The sequence below is a fragment of the Heptranchias perlo genome, chromosome 15, assembly GCF_035084215.1.
Source record: "Heptranchias perlo isolate sHepPer1 chromosome 15, sHepPer1.hap1, whole genome shotgun sequence".
Taxonomy (NCBI): Eukaryota; Metazoa; Chordata; class Chondrichthyes; order Hexanchiformes; family Hexanchidae; genus Heptranchias; species Heptranchias perlo.
Genome location: NC_090339.1, coordinates 1,975,347 through 1,995,492, shown reverse-complemented (window position 1 = coordinate 1,995,492; position 20,146 = coordinate 1,975,347). Strand labels below are relative to the sequence as shown.

At 44.2% G+C, this 20,146-nt stretch overlaps 1 protein-coding gene across 2 annotated transcripts in view; it reads right to left on the bottom strand.

Annotated features, from left to right (window-relative positions):
* Positions 1-1,765: 1,765 nt before the first annotated feature.
* LOC137332662 (interferon-inducible GTPase 5-like) overlaps positions 1,766-20,146 on the bottom strand; it is a 20,240-nt gene continuing 1,859 nt past the window's right edge. The window contains exons 2-3 of one of the 2 annotated variants that reach the window (XM_067996610.1): positions 19,491-19,639; positions 1,766-5,431 (exon numbers count right to left, since the gene is read on the bottom strand). In XM_067996610.1, the coding sequence (XP_067852711.1) occupies positions 4,231-5,424 (1,194 nt within the window). In that variant the 5' untranslated portion in view covers positions 5,425-5,431; positions 19,491-19,639 and the 3' untranslated portion in view covers positions 1,766-4,230. The remainder of the gene's footprint in view (positions 5,432-19,490; positions 19,640-20,146) is intronic. The other variant, XM_067996609.1, reaches the window with a different exon arrangement.

Genomic DNA, 20,146 nt, shown 5'->3' with positions numbered 1-20,146 from the left:
GATTATACTGCAATTGACTCTATACTATTAGATTATACTGCAATTGACTCTATACTATTAGATTATACTGCAATTGACTCTATACTATTAGATTATACTGCAATTGACTCTATACTATTGGATTATACTGCAATTGACTCTATACCATTAGATTATACTGCAATTGACTCTATACTATTAGATTATACTGCAATTGACTCTATACTATTGGATTATACTGCAATTGACTCTATACTATTAGATTATACTGCAATTGACTCTATACTATTAGATTATACTGCAATTGACTCTATACTATTAGATTACACTGCAATTGACTCTATACTATTGGATTATACTGCAATTGACTCTATACTATTGGATTATACTGCAAATTGACTCTATACCATTAGATTATACTGCAATTGACTCTATACTATTAGATTATACTGCAATTGACTCTATACTATTAGATTATACTGCAATTGACTCTAAACTATTAGATTATACTGCAATTGACTCTAAACTATTAGATTATACTGCATTTGACTCTATACTATTGGATTATACTGCAATTGACTCTATACTATTAGATTATACTGCATTTGACTCTATACTATTAGATTATACTGCAATTGACTCTAAACTATTAGATTATACTGCATTTGACTCTATACTATTGGATTATACTGCAATTGACTCTATACTATTAGATTATACTGCATTTGACTCTATACTATTAGATTATACTGCAATTGACTCTAAACTATTAGATTATACTGCATTTGACTCTAAACTATTAGATTATACTGCAATTGACTCTAAACTATTAGATTATACTGCATTTGACTCTATACTATTAGATTATACTGCAATTGACTCTAAACTATTAGATTATACTGCATTTGACTCTATACTATTGGATTATACTGCAATTGACTCTATACTATTAGATTATACTGCAATTGACAATATACTATTAGATTATACTGCAATTGACTCTATACTATTAGATTATACTGCAATTGACTCTATACTATTAGATTATACTGCAATTGACTCTATACTATTAGATTATACTGCAATTGACTCTATACTATTAGATTATACTGCAATTGACTCTATAGTATTGGATTATACTGCAATTGACTCTATACCATTAGATGATACTGCAATTGACTCTATACTATTAGATTATACTGCAATTGACTCTATATTATTAGATTATACTGCAATTGACTCTATACTATTGGATTATACTGCAATTGACTCTATACTATTAGATTTTACTGCAATTGACTCTATACTATTGGATTATACTGCAATTGACTCTATACTATTGGATTATACTGCAATTGACTCTATACTATTAGATTTTACTGCAATTGACTCTATACTATTAGATTATACTGCAATTGACTCTATACTATTGGATTATACTGCAATTGACTCTATACTATTAGATTTTACTGCAATTGACTCTATACTATTGGATTATACTGCAATTGACTCTATACCATTAGATTATACTGCAATTGACTCTATACCATTAGATTATACTGCAATTGACTCTATACTATTAGATTATACTGCAATTGACTCTATACCATTAGATTATACTGCAATTGACTCTATACCATTAGATTATACTGCAATTGACTCTATACTATTAGATTTTACTGCAATTGACTCTATACTATTGGATTATACTGCAATTGACTCTATACCATTAGATTATACTGCAATTGACTCTATACTATTAGATTATACTGCAATTGACTCTATACCATTAGATTATACTGCAATTGACTCTATACCATTAGATTATACTGCAATTGACTCTATACTATTAGATTATACTGCAATTGACTCTATATTATTGGATTATACTGCGATTGGCTCTATACCATTGGATTATACTGCAATTGACTCTATACCATTGGATTATACTGCAATTGACTCTATACTATTAGATTATACTGCAATTGACTCTATACTATTGGATTATACTGCGATTGGCTCTATAATATTAGATTATACTGCAATTGACTCTATACTATTGGATTATACTGCGATTGGCTCTATAATATTAGATTATACTGCAATTGACTCCATATTATTGGATTATACTGCGATTGGCTCTATACCATTGGATTATACTGCAATTGACTCTATACTATTGGATTATACTGCAATTGACTCTATACTATTAGATTATACTGCAATTGACACTATACTATTGGATTATACTGCGATTGGCTCTATGATATTAGATTATACTGCAATTGACTCTATATTATTGGATTATACTGCGATTGGCTCTATAATATTAGATTATACTGCAATTGACTCTATATTATTGGATTATACTGCGATTGACTCTATAATATTAGATTATACTGCAATTGACTCTATATTATTGGATTATACTGCGATTGGCTCTATACTATTAGATTATACTGCAATTGACTCTATATTATTGGATTATACTGCGATTGGCTCTATAATATTAGATTATACTGCAATTGACTCTATATTATTGGATTATACTGCGATTGGCTCTATAATATTAGATTATACTGCAATTGACTCTATATTATTGGATTATACTGCGATTGACTCTATACTATTGGATTATACTGTAATTGACTCTATATTATTGCATTATACTGCGATTGACTCTATACTATTGGATTATACTGCAATTGACTCTATACTATTGGATTATACTGCGATTGACTCTATACTATTGGATTATACTGTAATTGACTCTATGTTATTGCATTATACTGCGATTGACTCTATATTATTGGATTATACTGCGATTGACTCTATACTATTGGATTATACTGTAATTGACTCTATATTATTGCATTATACTGCGATTGACTCTATACTATTGCATTATACTGCGATTGACTCTATACTATTAGATTATATTGCAATTGACTCTATACTATTGGATTATACTGCAATTGACTCTATACTATTAGATTATATTGCAATTGACTCTATATTATTGGATTATACTGCGATTGGCTCTATAATATTAGATTATACTGCAATTGACTCTATACTATTGGATTATACTGCAATTGACTCTATACTATTAGATTATATTGCAATTGACTCTATATTATTGGATTATACTGCGATTGGCTCTATACTATTGGATTATACTGCAATTGACTCTATATTTTTGGATTATACTGCGATTGACTCTATATTATTGGATTATACTGCAATTGACTCTATACTATTAGATTATATTGCAATTGACTCTATATTATTGGATTATACTGCGATTGGCTCTATACTATTGGATTATACTGCAATTGACTCTATACTATTGGATTATACTGCAATTGACTCTATACTATTAGATTATATTGCAATTGACTCTATATTATTGGATTATACTGCGATTGGCTCTATACTATTGGATTATACTGCAATTGACTCTATATTATTGGATTATACTACAATTGACTCTATACTATTGGATTATACTGCAATTGACTCTATACCATTCGATTATACTGTAATTGACTCTATACTATTGGATTATACTGCAATTGACTCTATACTATTAGATTATACTTCAATTGACTCTATACTATTGGATTATACTGCAATTGAGTCCATATACGATTAGATTATACTGCAATTGACTCTGTACTATTTGATCACAGGAATCAGGAATGGCCGAGAAACATTCAGGATGGTGAAATGGAGAGAACAGCAAGTTGTGTTAGGAGTGGAATTGCTGCTATTCTGGAATTTACTCCCATTTATTCCAGAGATTTGAGCACTTAATCCAGGTTCAGACTCCAGTGTAGTACTGAGGGAATGCTGCACTCTCGGAGGTCCCGTCTGTCGATTGAGATTTTAAACCGAGGCCCCGTCTGCCGTCTCAGGTGGATGTAAAATATCCGGTGGACTATTTGAAAACAGCAGGAGAATTCTGGTGTTTTGGTCAACGTTTATCCCTCAACCAACCTCACTAAAAACAGATTAACTGGTCATTCATCTCATTGGCTGTTTTTGGGACCTTGCTGTGCACAAATTAGCTGCCATGTTTGCCTAAATTACAACAGTGACTGCACTTCAAAAATAATTCATTGTCTGTGGGACAATTTGGGATTTCCTGAGGATGTGGAAGATTCCATTTCAACACAACTTTCTTCTTCTTTCTTGAATTTTTTATGTATTCGAGGATCTCAATGTGCTGATGTTTTAGTGTAGGTCATTTTAATCAGTCCCAAATGCAGCCTTCACCACTCTCTGCGCATTCTCCGTTAGCTCATTCAGTGCATCATTCAGCAGCTTGTAGGTCATAAGAAATGATGATCCTGCTCCAAAGAGGGAACCAATGACTGGTATGAAATTGAGGACGGCCTCAGCTACTGAAATGGCATCAACAGCTGAACCCACCAACATTCTTTTCACGAATTCCACGGATATTTCACCCACCAGAGGAGTTTTCACTTCTGCTTTCAGAACTTCCACAGGTTTCCCTGCCATGATGGTCAATCTTTGAAGAGAGGCATCATCCAGACCCAGATATTTACGGAAATCTATTATTGCTGTCATCAGTATCCCAATGTCACAGGCAAAGGACAAGCCAGGAATTGGCACTGCTCCCACTGCTCCTGAAAGTATTGCCAACATCCAGATTCTTTTTACCAGCTCTTTTCTTTTCTCCTCTATAATCTCCAATGTTGTGTTTTGAAGTGACAGTAAGAAAACCTGCTTCTTTATATCATCAAGGTTATTTGCGAGAGTTTCCTTTAATGCTGGAAAATCAAACTCATTTACTTTAAAGTTTAATATGAGGAAAACAGAAGGTGATGAAATCCCTGCCTGTTTCAAGTTGCTGACACTGTATTTCCTGATCTTTTCCAGTTCTTCATCTGTGTTAAATTTCACACCCTCCATTTTAAGAGAATTGAGATCATTGTCAATTTTAGAGCGAACAAAGTAGAAATTCTTCCCCAACTGTTTAATCTCTTTGGCGAGTTTTGCATCATTTTCTGTGAATCGTGTGTCTGAGACAATGATGAAGAAATTGTATTTTTTCAATTTCATTTTTTCCATGTATTTATTGGCTGGGAATTTCATACTGCCAATTCCTGGCAGGTCCCAGAAGCAAACATTAGGCAGGTTGGGATGTGGGTATGGGGTTGGCTCCATTGTGGTTTCTTTGACCCCGGTTTTAGCTGCTCCCTTATCATTTTTCCGAAGTCCTCTCATTGTATTGATGAAGGTGGATTTCCCTGCGCCTGTTTCTCCTGTCACTGCAATGTTAAGCTCTGTATTGTCCAGCTCATTTACCTTCCTCTGTATCAGAGGTACAACCTTTTCCAGCCCACCCGTTTCAGAAGTGGACTTGAGATTTTTCAGCTCTTCCAGACTGAAGAATGGAGAGGTCGAAGACTGAGCCATCTGATCTCTGTAGAAAAGAATTAATATTTTACACTCAGTATAATTTCTCCAATCTGTGTGTGCCTTTAGTCAAAGGTAGAAGGAAAACTACAACTGGAACTTGTTGATTAAAAGCAGAAATCACTGGAGCTGGAACAATTCACTCACAACTACTGAAAGATGCACTGAGCTGAGAAACAAAGGAACTTGTAAAATGAGAGATCTCTCTATCCCCATCCTTCATTCTTACTTTCTCGATGCTCCTGCTCCATGTGCTATAAAGATACTCCTGACATTTGAATAACTTGTGTTCACCTCTGGTTCTTTGGCCAATGACCTTAAATCTGTGTCCTTTGATTAATGACCCTCCTGCCAATGGAAACAGTTTCTCCCGATCTACTCTATTAAAACCCCTCAAAATTTTGAAGACCTCGATTAAATCTCCCCTGAACCTCTCTGTTCTAAAGAGAACAATCTCAGATTCTCCAGTCTCTCCACATAACTGAAGTCCCCCATCCCTGGCACCATTCTAGTAAATCTCCTCTGCACCCTCTCTAAGGCCTTCACATCCTTCCTAAAGTGCGGTGCCCAGAATTGGACACAATACTCCAGCTGAGGCCTAACCAGTGTTTTATAAAGGTTTAGCATAACTTCTTTGCTTTTGTACTCTTGTACCACTATTAATAAAGCCCAGGACCCCACATGCTTTCTTCTTTAAAAACAGCTTTCTCAACTTGTCCTGTCACCTTCAAAGATTTGTGTATGTGCACCCCCAGGTCTCTCTGTTCCTGCACCCCCTTTAAAATTGTCCCATTTTAGTTTATTTTGCCTCTCCTCATTCTTCCTTCCAAAATGTATCACTTCACACTTCTCTGCATTAGATTTCACCGCCATGTGTCTGCCCATTTCACCAGTCTGTCGATGTCCTCCTGAAGCCTGTTACTATCCTCCTCACTGTCGACCACATTTCCAAGTTTGTAAACGTTGAAATTATACCCTCTGTACCCAAGTCCAGGTCATTAATATATATCAAAAAGAGCAGTGGTCCTAATACCAACCCCTGGGGAACACCACTGTATACTTCCCTCCAGTCTGAAAAACAACCGTTCACCACGACTCCCTGCTTTCTGTCCCTGAACCAATTCCATACCCACGCTGCCACTGTCCCTTTAATCCCATGGACTTCATCAACAATACTTCTGGAACAACGGCCCTGATATTTACAGGGAGGCAGAAAATAGCCAAAGAACTCGGCAATGCTGGTGACACGGAGATCCTGCCGAACTTAACAGCAGGACCTCGATATCATTGTTCCGTTTCCTGCCGGCAGCCGGACAAACGGACAGCCTGGCCGGCAGACGGGAAGGAACACGAGTGGCAGGAGGGAGCAGCCAGGGACACTTGGGGATGATCCGCGGAAATCGGGAGGGGGGAACGTCGGCAAATGGGGCAGAGGGGGAGGGAGAGAGAGGAATCGATCGGTGGGGAGAGAGAGGAATCGATCGGTGGGGAGAGAGAGGAATCGATCGGTGGGGAGAGAAAGGAATCGATCGGTGGGGGGAGAGAGAGGAATCGATCGGTGGGGGGAGAGAGGAATCGATCGGTGGGGAGAGAGAGGAATCGATCGGTGGGGAGAGAGGAATCGATCGGTGGGGGGAGAGAGGAATCGATCGGTGGGGGGAGAGAGGAATCGATCGGTGGGGGGAGAGAGGATTCGATCGGTGGGGGGAGAGAGAGGAATCGATCGGTGGGGGGAGAGAGAGGAATCGATCGGTGGGGAGAGAGAGGAATCGATCGGTGGGGAGAGAGAGGAATCGATCGGTGGGGGGAGAGAGAGGAATCGATCGGTGGGGGGAGAGAGAGGAATCGATCGGTGGGGGGAGAGAGGAATCGATCGGTGGGGAGAGAGGAATCGATCGGTGGGGGGAGAGAGGAATCGATCGGCGGGGGGAGAGAGAGGAATCGATCGGTGGGGAGAGAGGAATCGATCGGTGGGGAGAGAGGAATCGATCGGTGGGGGGAGAGAGGAATCGATCGGTGGGGGGAGAGAGGAATCGATCGGTGGGGAGAGAGGAATCGATCGGTGGGGAGAGAGGAATCGATCGGTGGGGGGAGAGAGGAATCGATCGGCGGGGGGAGAGAGAGGAATCGATCGGTGGGGGGAGAGAGGAATCGATCGGTGGGGAGAGAGGAATCGATCGGCGAGGGGAGAGAGAGGAATCGATCGGTGGGGGGAGAGAGGAATCGATCGGTGGGGGGAGAGAGGAATCGATCGGTGGGGAGAGAGGAATCGATCGGTGGGGAGAGAGAGGAATCGATCGGTGGGGAGAGAGAGGAATTAGACGGTGTGCGGATACACAGTGTGAACAGAGAGTTTGGTACATGTGGGAGTTTAAGGGTTATTCTCTTTAAAATCTAGTGCATATTGCTTTCAACTGTTTAAGTTCAATTGCTATTAACTGTTTAAGTTAAGGGAGGAGAGTCTGAGAGTCGAAGGCAAGTCATGGCAGCAGAGCTCGCACCCGTGATATGCTCCTCCTGCACTATGTGGGAATCATAGAATCATAGAAGTTACAACATGGAAACAGGCCCTTCGGCCCAACATGTCCATGTCGCCCAGTTTATACCACTAAGCTAGTCCCAATTGCCTGCACTTGGCCCATATCCCTCTATACCCATCTTACCCATGTTACTGTCCAAATGCTTTTTAAAAGACAAAATTGTACCCGCCTCTACTACTGCCTCTGGCAGCTCGTTCCAGACACTCACCACCCTTTGAGTGAAAAAATTGCCCCTCTGGACCCTTTTGTATCTCTCCCCTCTCACCTTAAATCTATGCCCCCTCGTTATAGACTCCCCTACCTTTGGGAAAAGATTTTGACTATCGACCTTATCTATGCCCCTCATTATTTTATAGACTTCTATAAGATCACCCCTTAACCTCCTACTCTCCAGGGAAAAATGTCCCAGTCTATCTAACCTCTCCCTATAAGTCAAACCATCAAGTCCCGGTAGCATCCTAGTAAATCTTTTCTGCACTCTTTCTAGTTTAATAATATCCTTTCTATAGTAGGGTGACCAGAACTGTACACAGTACTCCAAGTGTGGCCTCACCAATGCCCTGTACAACTTCAACAAGACATCCCAACTCCTGCATTCAATGTCCTGACCAATGAAACCAAGCATGCTGAATGCCTTCTTCACCACCCTATCCACCTGTGACTCCACTTTCAAGGAGCTATGAACCTGTACTCCTAGATCTCTTTGTTCTATAACTCTCCCCAACGCCCTACCATTAACGGAGTAGGTCCTGGCCCGATTCGATCTACCAAAATGCATCACCTCACATTTATCTAAATTAAACTCCATCTGCCATTCATCGGCCCACTGGCCCAATTTATCAAGATCCCGTTGCAATCCTAGATAACCTTCTTCACTGTCCACAATGCCACCAATCTTGGTGTCATCTGCAAACTTACTAACCATGCCTCCTAAATTCTCATCCAAATCATTAATATAAATAACAAATAACAGCGGACCCAGCACCGATCCCTGAGGCACACCGCTGGACACAGGCATCCAGTTTGAAAAACAACCCTCTACAACCACCCTCTGTCTTCTGTCGTCAAGCCAATTTTGTATCCAATTGGCTACCTCACCTTGGATCCCATGAGATTTAACCTTATGTCACAACCTACCATGCGGTACCTGATCAAAGGCTTTGCTGAAGTCCATGTAGACCACGTCTACTGCACAGCCCTCATCTATCTTCTTGGTTACCCCTTCAAAAAACTCAATCAAATTCGTGAGACATGATTTTCCTCTCACAAAACCATGCTGACTGTTCCTAATTAGTCCCTGTCTCTCCAAATGCCTGTAGATCCTGTCCCTCAGAATACCCTCTAACAACTTACCCACCACAGATGTCAGGTTCACCGGTCTGTAGTTCCCAGGCTTTTCCCTGCCGCCCTTCTTAAACAAAGGCACAACATTTGCTACCCTCCAATCTTCGGGCACCTCACCTGTAGCGGTGGATGATTCAAATATCTCTGCGAGGGGACCCGCAATTTCCTCCCTAACCTCCCATAACGTCCTGGGATACATTTCACCAGGTCCCGGAGATTTATCGACCTTGACGGTTCAGACTTCCAGCACCTCCCTCTCTGTAATATGTACACTCCTCAAGACATCACTATTTATTTCCCCAAGTTCCTGAACATCCATGCCTTTCTCAACCGTAAATACCGATGTGAAATATTCATTCAGGATCTCACCCATCTCTTGTGGTTCCGCACATAGATGACCTTGTTGATCCTTAAGAGGCCCTACTCTCTCCCGAGTTACTCTTTTGCCCTTTATGTATTTGTAGAAGCTCTTTGGATTCTCCTTTGCCTTATCTGCCAAAGCAATCTCATGTCCCCTTTTTGCCCTCCTGATTTCTCTCTTAACACTACCAGTGTCCCTGGCGACCATGTGTGCAGGAAGTGTGTCCAGCTGCAGCTACTGGCTAACCGCCTTTTGGAGCTGGAGCTGCGGGTGGACTCACTGTGGAGCATCCGCGATGCTGAGACTATCGTGGATAGCACGTTCAGTGAGGTGGTCACACTGCAGGTAAAGATTACGCAGGTAGACAGGAAATGGGTGACCGCCAGGCAGAGTAAAAGGACTAGGCAGGTAGAGCAGGATTCCCCTGGGGCCATCTCCCTCTCAAACAGATATTCTGCTTTAGATACTGTTGGGGGAGATGGCTTATCAGGGGAATGCAGCAAGAGCCAGGTTCGGGGCACCACGGGTGGCTCTGCTGCACAGGAGGGGAGGAAGAAGAGTGGCAGGGCTATAATGATAGGGGATTCAATTGTAAGGGGAACAGATAGGCGTTTCTGTGGCCGCAAACGTGACTCCAGGATGATATGTTGCCTCCCTGGTGCTAGGGTCAAGGATGTCATGGAGCGGCTGCAGGGCATTCTGGAGGGGGAGGGTGAACAGCCAGTAGTCGTGGTCCATATTGGTACTAATGACATAGGTAAAAAAAGGGATGAGGTCCTGCAAGGTGAATTTAAAGAGTTAGGAGATAAATTAAAAAGCAGGACTTCAAAGGTAGTGATCTCAGGATTACTACCGGTGCCACGTGCTAGTGAGTATAGGAACAGGAGAATAGACAGGATGAATGCGTGGCTGCAGGGATGGTGTAGGAGGGAGGGATTTAGATTCCTGGGACATTGGGACCAGTTCTGGGGAAGGTGGGACCTGTACAAGCGTGACGGGTTACACCCGAGCAGGACCGGGACCAATGTCCTCACGGGGGTGTTTGCTAGTGCTGTTGGGGAAGGTTTAAACTAGAGTGGCAGGGGGATGGGAACCTGAGCGGGGAGTCAGAAGGGAATAAAGTTGAGAGCAGCAAGAGAGGGGAAGACCCAGGGGAAATCTACAATACAAATAGTACAAACAGTTGTTCAAGAACAAGTGAGAGGGAAAAGCGTAGAGCAGCGGAAAGAAAGTGTACTTTAGGCACGACAGATAAAATAAAAACTAGAAGGCGTAAGGCGATTAACTCAGCAACAAAGCTGTGGCAGGGGGTTGGGAACCTGAGCAGGGAGACAGAGGAAAGCGTGTCAGGAAGGGACAGAAGGTATGGAGTAAAAGGTAAAGTGTTAAAAAAGGAAAAAGCAGGAACTAAGTGTCACAAAACATATTTGAAAGTTCTTTATCTGAATGCACGTAGCATTCGTAAAAAAATGGACGAGTTAACGGCACAAATAACTACGTATGGGTATGATCTTGTGGCCATTACAGAAACATGGCTGCAGGGTGACAATGACTGGGTGTTAAATACCCTGGCATATTTAATTATCAGGAAGGACAGGCAGGAAGGAAGGGGAGGTGGGGTGGCTATGTTAATAAAAGAAGGAATCACTGTAATACAGAGAAATTATATTGGGACAAAGGATCAGGATATTGAAACAGTTTGGGTAGAGATAAGGAATAATAAGGGGAAAAAAACACTCGTGGGAGTAGTATATAGGCCTCCTAATAGTTGCAACTCTGCTGGAAGAAGTATTAATCAGGAAATAGTCGGGGCATGTAATAAGGGAACAGCCATAATTATGGGGGATTTTAACTATCATATTAACTGGACAATTCAAATTGGGCAGGGCAGCCTTGAGGAAGAGTTTATTGAGTGTATTCGGGATGGATTTCTTGAGCAGTATGTAACTGATCCTACAAGGGGGCAAGTAACCTTGGACCTGGTCCTGTGCAATGAGCCAGGATTATTTAATAATGTCCGAGCGGAGGGAGCGTCCGATAAAAGGCGGGATTTCAGAGCGCTGAGAACAGGTGAGAGGAGCCGAGCTGAGCGGAGGGAGCGTCCGATAAAAGGCGGGATTTCAGAGCGCTGAGAGGAGCCGAGCCGAGCGGAGGGAGCGTCCGATAAAAGGCGGGATTTCAGAGCGCTGAGAGGAGCCGAGCCGAGCGGAGGGAGCGTCCGATAAAAGGCGGGATTTCAGAGCGCTGAGAGGAGCCGAGCCGAGCGGAGCTGCGACCGAGTTCGAAGTGACGTCAGGAATCAGATCGGGACGCGACACAGGGGAGGCACCTGATTGGGGAGTAGGTTCAGGTGAGTATTTCTACTTATCTACAGTAACTAAAGTAAAAGGAAAGGGAAGGTCTGCAGGTCTTATAGGAAGTAACGTTTATTTTTTAGTGAATCAAGGTCCCTAGTGTCGTTAACATTCTCTAAATTGAGAACAATTTAAAGGAGTAAACTCCTTAAAGGGAGTGGTAAGTAGTTTTTCTTTCCTTTTTTTTCTCTTGACATTGCAGTTGTTGTTAAGCTAACTTAAGGGTTAAGTCATGGCAAGAGATCCCAGAGCCGTGTCATGTTCCTCTTGTGAGATGTGGGAATTCAGGGCTCCTTCCTGTATCCCTGATTCCTTCACCTGCGGGAAGTGTGTCCAGCTGCAGCTATTGTTTGACCGCTTGACGGCTCTGGAGCTGCGGATGGACTCACTTTGGAGCATCCGCGATGCTGAGAAAGTCGTGGATAGCACGTTCAGTGAGTTGGTCACACCACAGATAAAAATTACTGAGGGAGATAGTGAATGGGTGACCAACAGACAGAGGAAGAGTAGGAAGGCAGTGCAGGGGTCCCCTGCGGTCATCTCCCTCCAAAACAGGTATACCGTTTTGGATACTGTTGGCGGAGATGGCTCACCAGGGGAAGGTGGCAGTGGCCAGGTTCATGGCACCGTGGCTGGCTCTGCTGCACAGGAGGGCAGGAAAAAGAGTGGCAGAGCTATAGTGATAGGGGACTCGATTGTAAGGGGAATAGACAGGCGTTTCTGCGGACGCAACCGAGACTCCAGGATGGTATGTTGCCTCCCTGGTGCAAGGGTCAAGGATGTCTCGGAGCGGCTACAGAACATTCTGGAGGGGGAGGGTGAACAGCCAGTTGTCGTGGTGCATATAGGCACCAACGATATAGGTAAAAAACAGGATGAGGTCCTACAAGCTGAATTTAGGGAGTTAGGAGTTAAACTAAAGAGTAGGACCTCAAAGGTAGTAATCTCAGGATTGCTACCAGTGCCACGGGCTAGTCAAAGTAGGAATGACAGGATAGCTAAGATGAATACGTGGCTTGAGAGATGGTGCAAGAGGGAGGGATTCAAATTCCTGGGCCATTGGAACCGGTTCTGGGGGAGGTGGGACCAGTACAAATTGGACGGTCTGCATCTGGGCAGGACTGGAACCAATGTCCTAGGGGGAGTGTTTGCCAGCGCTGTTGGGGAGGGTTTAAACTAATGTGGCAGGGGGATGGGAACCGATTCAGGAAGTCAGTGGGAAATAAAGTGGTGACAGAAACAAAAGGCAGTAAGGGAGAGTGTACAGAACATGACCGGACAGATGGTCTGAGAAAGCAGGGCAAAGACCAAGGGAAGTCTAGATTAAACTGCATTTATTTCAATGCAAGAAGTCTGATGGGCAAGGCAGATGAACTCAGGGCATGGATGGGTACATGGGACTGGAATGTTATAGCTATTACTGAAACATGGCTAAGGGAGGGGCAGGACTGGCAGCTCAATGTTCCAGGGTACAGATGCTATAGGAAAGATAGAGCAGGAGGTAAGAGAGGAGGGGGAGTTGCGTTCTTGATTAGGGAGAACATCACGGCAGTAGTGAGAGGGGATATATCCGAGGGTTCGCCCACTGAGTCTATATGGGTAGAACTGAAAAATAAGAAGGGAGAGATCACTTTGATAGGATTGTACTACAGACCCCCAAATAGTCAACGGGAAATTGAGGAGCAAATATGTAAGGAGATTACAGACACCTGCAAGAAAAATAGGGTGGTAATAGTAGGGGACTTTAACTTTCCCAACATTGACTGGGACAGCCATAGCATTAGGGGCTTGGATGGAGAGAAATTTGTTGAGTGTATTCAGGAGGAATTTCTCATTCAGTATGTGGATGGCCTGACTAGAGAGGGGGCAAAACTTGACCTCCTCTTGGGAAATAAGGAAGGGCAGGTGACAGAAGTGTTAGTGAGGGATCACTTTGGGACCAGTGATCATAATTCCATTAGTTTTCAGATAGCTATGGAGAAGGATAGGTCTGGCCCAAAAGTTAAAATTCTAAATTGGGGAAAGGCCAATTTTGATGGTATTAGACAGGAACTTTCAGAAGTTGATTGGGAGAGTCTGTTGGCAGGCAAAGGGACGTCTGGTAAGTGGGAGGCTTTCAAAAGTGTGTTAACCAGGGTTCAGGGTAAGCACATTCCTTATAAAGTGAAGGGCAAGGCTGGTAGAAGTAGGGAACCTTGGATGACTCGGGAGATTGAGGCACTAGTCAAAAAGAAGAAGGAGGCATATGACATGCATAGGCAGCTGGGATCAAGTGGATCTCTTGAAGAGTATAGAGATTGCCAGAGTAGAGTTAAGAGAGAAATCAGGAGGGCAAAAAGGGGATATGAGATTGCTTTGGCAGATCAGGCAGAGGTGAATCCAAAGAGCTTCTACAAATACATAAAGGGCAAAAGGGTAACTAGGGAGAGAGTAGGGCCTCTTAAGGATCAACAAGGTCATCTATGTGCGGAACCACAAGAGATGGGTGAGATCCTGAATGAATATTTCACATCGGTATTTACGGTTGAGAAAGGCATGGATGTTAGGGAACTTGGGGAAATAAATAGTGATGTCTTGAGGAGTGTATGTATTACAGAGAGGGAGGTGCTGGAAGTCTTAACGCGCATCAAGGTAGATAAATCTCCGGGACCTGATGAAATGTATCCCAGGACGTTATGGGAGGTTAGGGAGGAAATTGCGGGTCCCCTAGCACAGATATTTGAATCATCCACCGCCACAGGTGAGGTGCCTGAAGATTGGAGGGTAGCAAATGTTGTGCCTTTGTTTAAGAAGGGCGGCAGGGAAAAGCCTGGGAACTACAGACCGGTGAGCCTGACATCTGTAGTGGGTAAGTTGTTAGAGGGTATTCTGAGGGACAGGATCTACAGGCATTTGGAGAGGCAGGGACGAATTAGGAACAGTCAGCATGGTTTTGTGAGAGGAAAATCATGTCTCACGAATTTGATTGAGTTTTTTGAAGGGGTAACCAAGAAGATAGATGAGGGCTGTGCAGTAGACGTGGTCTACATGGACTTAGGCCACACGCACTGGCAGCTATTCAACCACGACAGCCACATCAGCCAAACATCTCACTGACATACGTCCCTCTTTCTTGCAGGAGAAGGTTGCACAGCAGCAGGAAAGAACTGGAGGAGGACATGCACGCCAACACGTCCTCACCCCCATGGAGGAGACAGTGCTGGTGATCATTGGGTGGGTCATCGTGCGGCCGTGGCCATTAGCGGCGCTGGCGGTATCGACGATGAGAGTCTCGGTATACCTAATCCTCCTTCTCACTCCCCACTTCGACATCAGCCCCCAATCTTTTCTGATTCACGTGCTACAGATGGTATAAGCACGCACGTCTTACTTTCTCCTCTCCCCGCACCACAACTCAACCCGTGTCCTTTTGTCATTTCAAATACTCAAGAACTGGAACCTGCCCAGTCAGAGGAGGCAGAGGGAGATGACAGTGATGATGCTGACACACCATTACTCAATCTGACACTCGCAGCCACTCACTCAGAGACTGACACTACGTGTTTTTTTGATTCGTTCATGGGATGTGGGCGTCGCTGGCGAGGCCGGCATTTATTGCCCATCCCTAATTGCCCTTGAGAAGGTGGTGGTGAGCTGCCTTCTTGAACCGCTGCAGTCCGTGTGGTGAAGGTTCTCCCACAGTGCTGTTAGGAAGGGAGTTCCAGGATTTTGACCCAGCGACAATGAAGGAACGGCGATATATTTCCAAGTCGGGATGGTGTGTGACTTGGAGGGGAACGTGCAGGTGATGTTGTTCCCATGTGCCTGCTGCTCTTGTCCTTCTAGGTGGTAGAGGTCACGAGCTTGGGAGGTGCTGTCGAAGAAGCCTTGGCAAGTTGCTGCAGTGCATCCTGTGGACGGTACACACTGCAGCCACAGTGCACCGGTGGTGAAGGGAGTGAATGTTTAGGGTGGTGGATGAGGTGTGAATCAAGTGGGCTGCTTTGTCCTGGATGGTGTCGAGCTTCTTGAGTGTTGTTGGAGCTGCACTCATCCAGGCAAGTGGAGAGTATTCCATCACACTCCTGCTCTTGTAGCTACAGTATTTATATGGCTGGTCCAGTTAAGTTTCTGGTCAATGGTGACCCCAAGGATGTTGATGGTGGGGGATTCGGCGATGGTAATGCCGTTGAGTGTCAAGGGGAGGTGGTTAGACTATCTCTTGTTGGAGATGGTCATTGCCTGGCACTTGTCTGGCGCGAATGTTACTTGCCACTTATGAACCCAAGCCTGGATGTTGTCCAGGTCTTGCTGCATGCGGGCTCGGACTGCTTCATTATCTGAGGAGTTGCGAATGGAACTGAACACATTGGCAGGATGTGACTAGTGGAGTCCCGCAGGGATCTGTCTTGGGGCCTCAATTATTCACAATATTTATTAACGACTGAGATGAAGGCATAGAAAGTCTCATATCTAAGTTTGCCGATAACACAAAGATTGGTTGTAAACAATTTTACAACACCAAGTTATAGTCCAGCAATTTTATTTTAAATTCACAAGCTTTCGGAGGCTTCCTCCTTCGTCAGGTGAACGATGTGGACGAAGGAGGAAGCCTGACGAAGGAGGAAGCCTCCGAAAGCTTGTGAATTTAAAATAAAATTGCTGGACTATAACTTGGTGTTGTAAAATTGTTTACAATTGTCAACCCCAGTCCATCACCGGCATCTCCACATCACAAAGATTGGTGGCATTGTAAGCAGTGCAGATGCAAACATAAAGGGGTTCAGGTACATAGATCATTGAAGTGTCATGAACAGGTACAGAAAATAATCAATTAGGCTAAAGGAATGCTGGCCTTTATATCTAGAGGACTGGAGTACAAGAGGGCAGAAGTTATGCTGCAGCTATACAAAACCCTGGTTAGCACACTGCCCTGAGGAGCTCCTGCAGCAATGTCCTGGGTCTGAGATGATTGGCCTGGAGTACTGTGAGCAGTTCTGGGCACCACACCTTCGGAAGGACATATTGGCCTTGGAGGGAGTGCAGCGTAGGTTTACTAGAATGATACCCGGACTTCAAGGGTTAAGTAACAAGGAGAGATTACACAAATTGGGGTTGTATTCCCTCGAGTTTAGAACGTTAAGGGGTGATCTGTTCGAAGTTTATAAGATATTAAGGGGAACAGATAGGATGGATAGAGAGAAACTATTTCCACTGGTTGGGGATTCTTGGAGTAGGGGGCACAGTCTAAAAAATAGAGCCAGACCTTTCAGGAGTGAGATTAGAAAACATTTCTACACACAAAGGGTGGTAGAAGTTTGGAACTCTCTTCTGCTCAATTGCAAAATTTAAATCTGAGATAGATAGCTTTTTAGCAACCAAATGTTTTCAGAGATATGGGCCAAAGGCAGGTTTATGGAGTTAGATCACAGATCAGCCATGATCTTATCAAAGGGCAGAGCAGGCACAAGGGGTTGAATGGCCTACTCCTGTTCCTATGTTCCTATGTTCCTATCAAGCAGCACTTACTCATCAATAACCTGCTCACAGAAGCTCAGTTTGGGTTCTGCCAGGACCACTCGGCTCCAGACCTCATTACAGCCTTGGTCGAAACATGGACAAAAGAGCTGAATTCCAGAGGTGAGGTGAGAGTGACTGCCATTGACATCAAGGCAGCATTTGACCGAGTGTGGCACCAAGGAGCCCTTGTAAAATTGAAGTCAATGGGTATCAGGCGGAAAACTCTCCAGTGGCTGGAGTCATACCTAGCACAAAGGAAGATGGTAGTGGTTGTTGGAGGCCAATCATCTCAGACCCAGGACATTGCTGCAGGAGCTCCTCAGGGCAGTGTGCTAGGCCCAACCATCTTCAGCTGCTTCATCAATGACCTTCCCTCCATCATAAGGTCAGAAATGGGGATGTTCACTGATTGTGCAATGTTCAGTTCCATTCGCAACTCCTCAGATAATGAAGCAGTCCGAGCCGGCATGCAGCAAGACCTGGACAATATCCAGGCTTGGGCTGATAAGTGGCAAGTAACATTCGCACCAGACAAGTGCCAGGCAATGACTATCTCCAACAAGAGAGAGTCTGACCACCTCCCCTTGACATTCAACGACATTACCATTGTCGAATCCCCCACTATCAACATCCTGGGGGTTGCCATTGACCAAAAACTTAACTGGACCAGCCATATAAATACTGTGGCTACAAAAGCAGGTCGGAGGCTGAGTATTCTGTGGCGAGTGACTCACCTCCTGACTCCCCAAAGACTTTCTACCATCTACAAGGCACAAGTCAGGAGTGTGATGGAATACTATCCACTTGCCTGGATGAGTGCAGCTCCAACAACACTCAAGAAGCTCGACACCATCCAGGACAAAGCAGCCCGCTTGATTGGCACCCCATCCACCACCCTAAACATTCACTCCCTTCACCACCAGCAGCACCGTGGCTGCAGTGTGTACCATCCACAGGATGCACTGCAGCAACTCGCCAAGGCTTCTTCAATAGCACCTCCCACTTAGAAGGAGAAGGGCAGCAGGCACATGGGAACAACACCACCTGCACGTTCCCCTCCAAGTCACACACCATCCCAACTTGGAAATATATCGCCGTTCCTTCATCGTCGCCGGGTCAAAATCCTGGAACTCCCTACCTAACAGCACTGTGGGAGAACCGTCACCACACGGACTGCAGCGGTTCAAGAAGGCGGCTCCCCACCACCTTCTCAAGGGCAATTAGGGATGGGCAATAAATGCTGGTCTCGCCAGCGACGCCCACATCCCATGAACGAATAAAAAAAAACCTGCATCTGTGTTTTACGTGTGCGATGTCTGATCTCTGTTCAGACTCCGTGCTGACAGCAGACGGTTATTTTTAGCAAATTACAGGCACCAGCTACCTTTAAGAGATTTGAAGAGACATTCTCACTTTAAGAGATTGGGACTCCCCCTGCTGATGGAAAGTGCACATTTCCTTGAATCGTTGTACAAGGCCTGGATTTCAATGCAGATTGACGGTGAGTACTGAGGGCAGACGAAGTTCTCGTCCTGCCTGCGCAGGGGCCATTGGGCGTGGGTTAATAGTGGATCACGCCACCTACGCCCAATAATAGGCCCTGTCGAATTTTCCCCGCACCATATCTAGTCCAGGTCACAAGGGGTGGAATTGTTACACCCACGGGTCACATTTTCATACAATGAGATCGGGGGCAGAGTGAGTGATAAAAGGAAGGGGCTCAGACCAGTTACACAGTGACTGATTCCACTGAACCTTAGAAAGTATTAATGGCAGATCGAATTTGTAACAAATAATAATGAAGGAGAGAGGGAAGGGAGGAAATGGCTGTCAATGATGGGCAAGTATCTGTATCCCCACAGACGTCCCTCTCATTAAAGATTAACTGTAATTCTGGACAAATCCATAGAGTATGGTCCATCAATATAAATATATATTCAGTTTGTTGTTTCATTTCTTTGTCTTTACCTGCAGTGTTTCCTTGAAGGATGAGAGTCTATTTGTGATAAAGATACAGGTGCCTAACACGGTCAACACCTTGATCCACAGTGACTGGTGCTGCTCCTTCTGTTTCTCACCTGCACAGGTAGAACTGGGAATACAGCCTGGAACAGAGACTTTATTATGATTGTACAGATTGTCAACGAGAATCAAACAGGGAACAACCTCAATTGTTGCTGGTGGATTCTATCATGGAATCAGACTCTAAATCCTCTAAATACAAGTGAGTTGCTGGTTTGTCCCTTCAGGCTGTTGGTTAACCTGCTTTTGGTTATTTTCTGCCTTCTACGGCTGATTTCTGCCAACACGTTTATGCTGGTGTTGCATTGTTTTGGGTTTGCCTTCAAAACACTTTCAGTACAGTTATGGGTGGTCTGATAGGTCTGCCTTTGGGGCTGGAGGACGAGGGGGAGCAGCAATGAAGACAGGAGAGAGCGGGAGCAGCTGGGAGATGAGGGAGGAGGAGGGCACTGCGCAGGAGGCCGTACCCACAGAGGGTCTCCAGGGAGCACTTCTTCTACATGAACCTCACTGAGGAACAATGTCTCAGGCACCTTCGTTTCACCGAGGAGACTGTCACCGAGCTATATCACCTGCTGCAGTCACAACTCGAGCCTCGAACC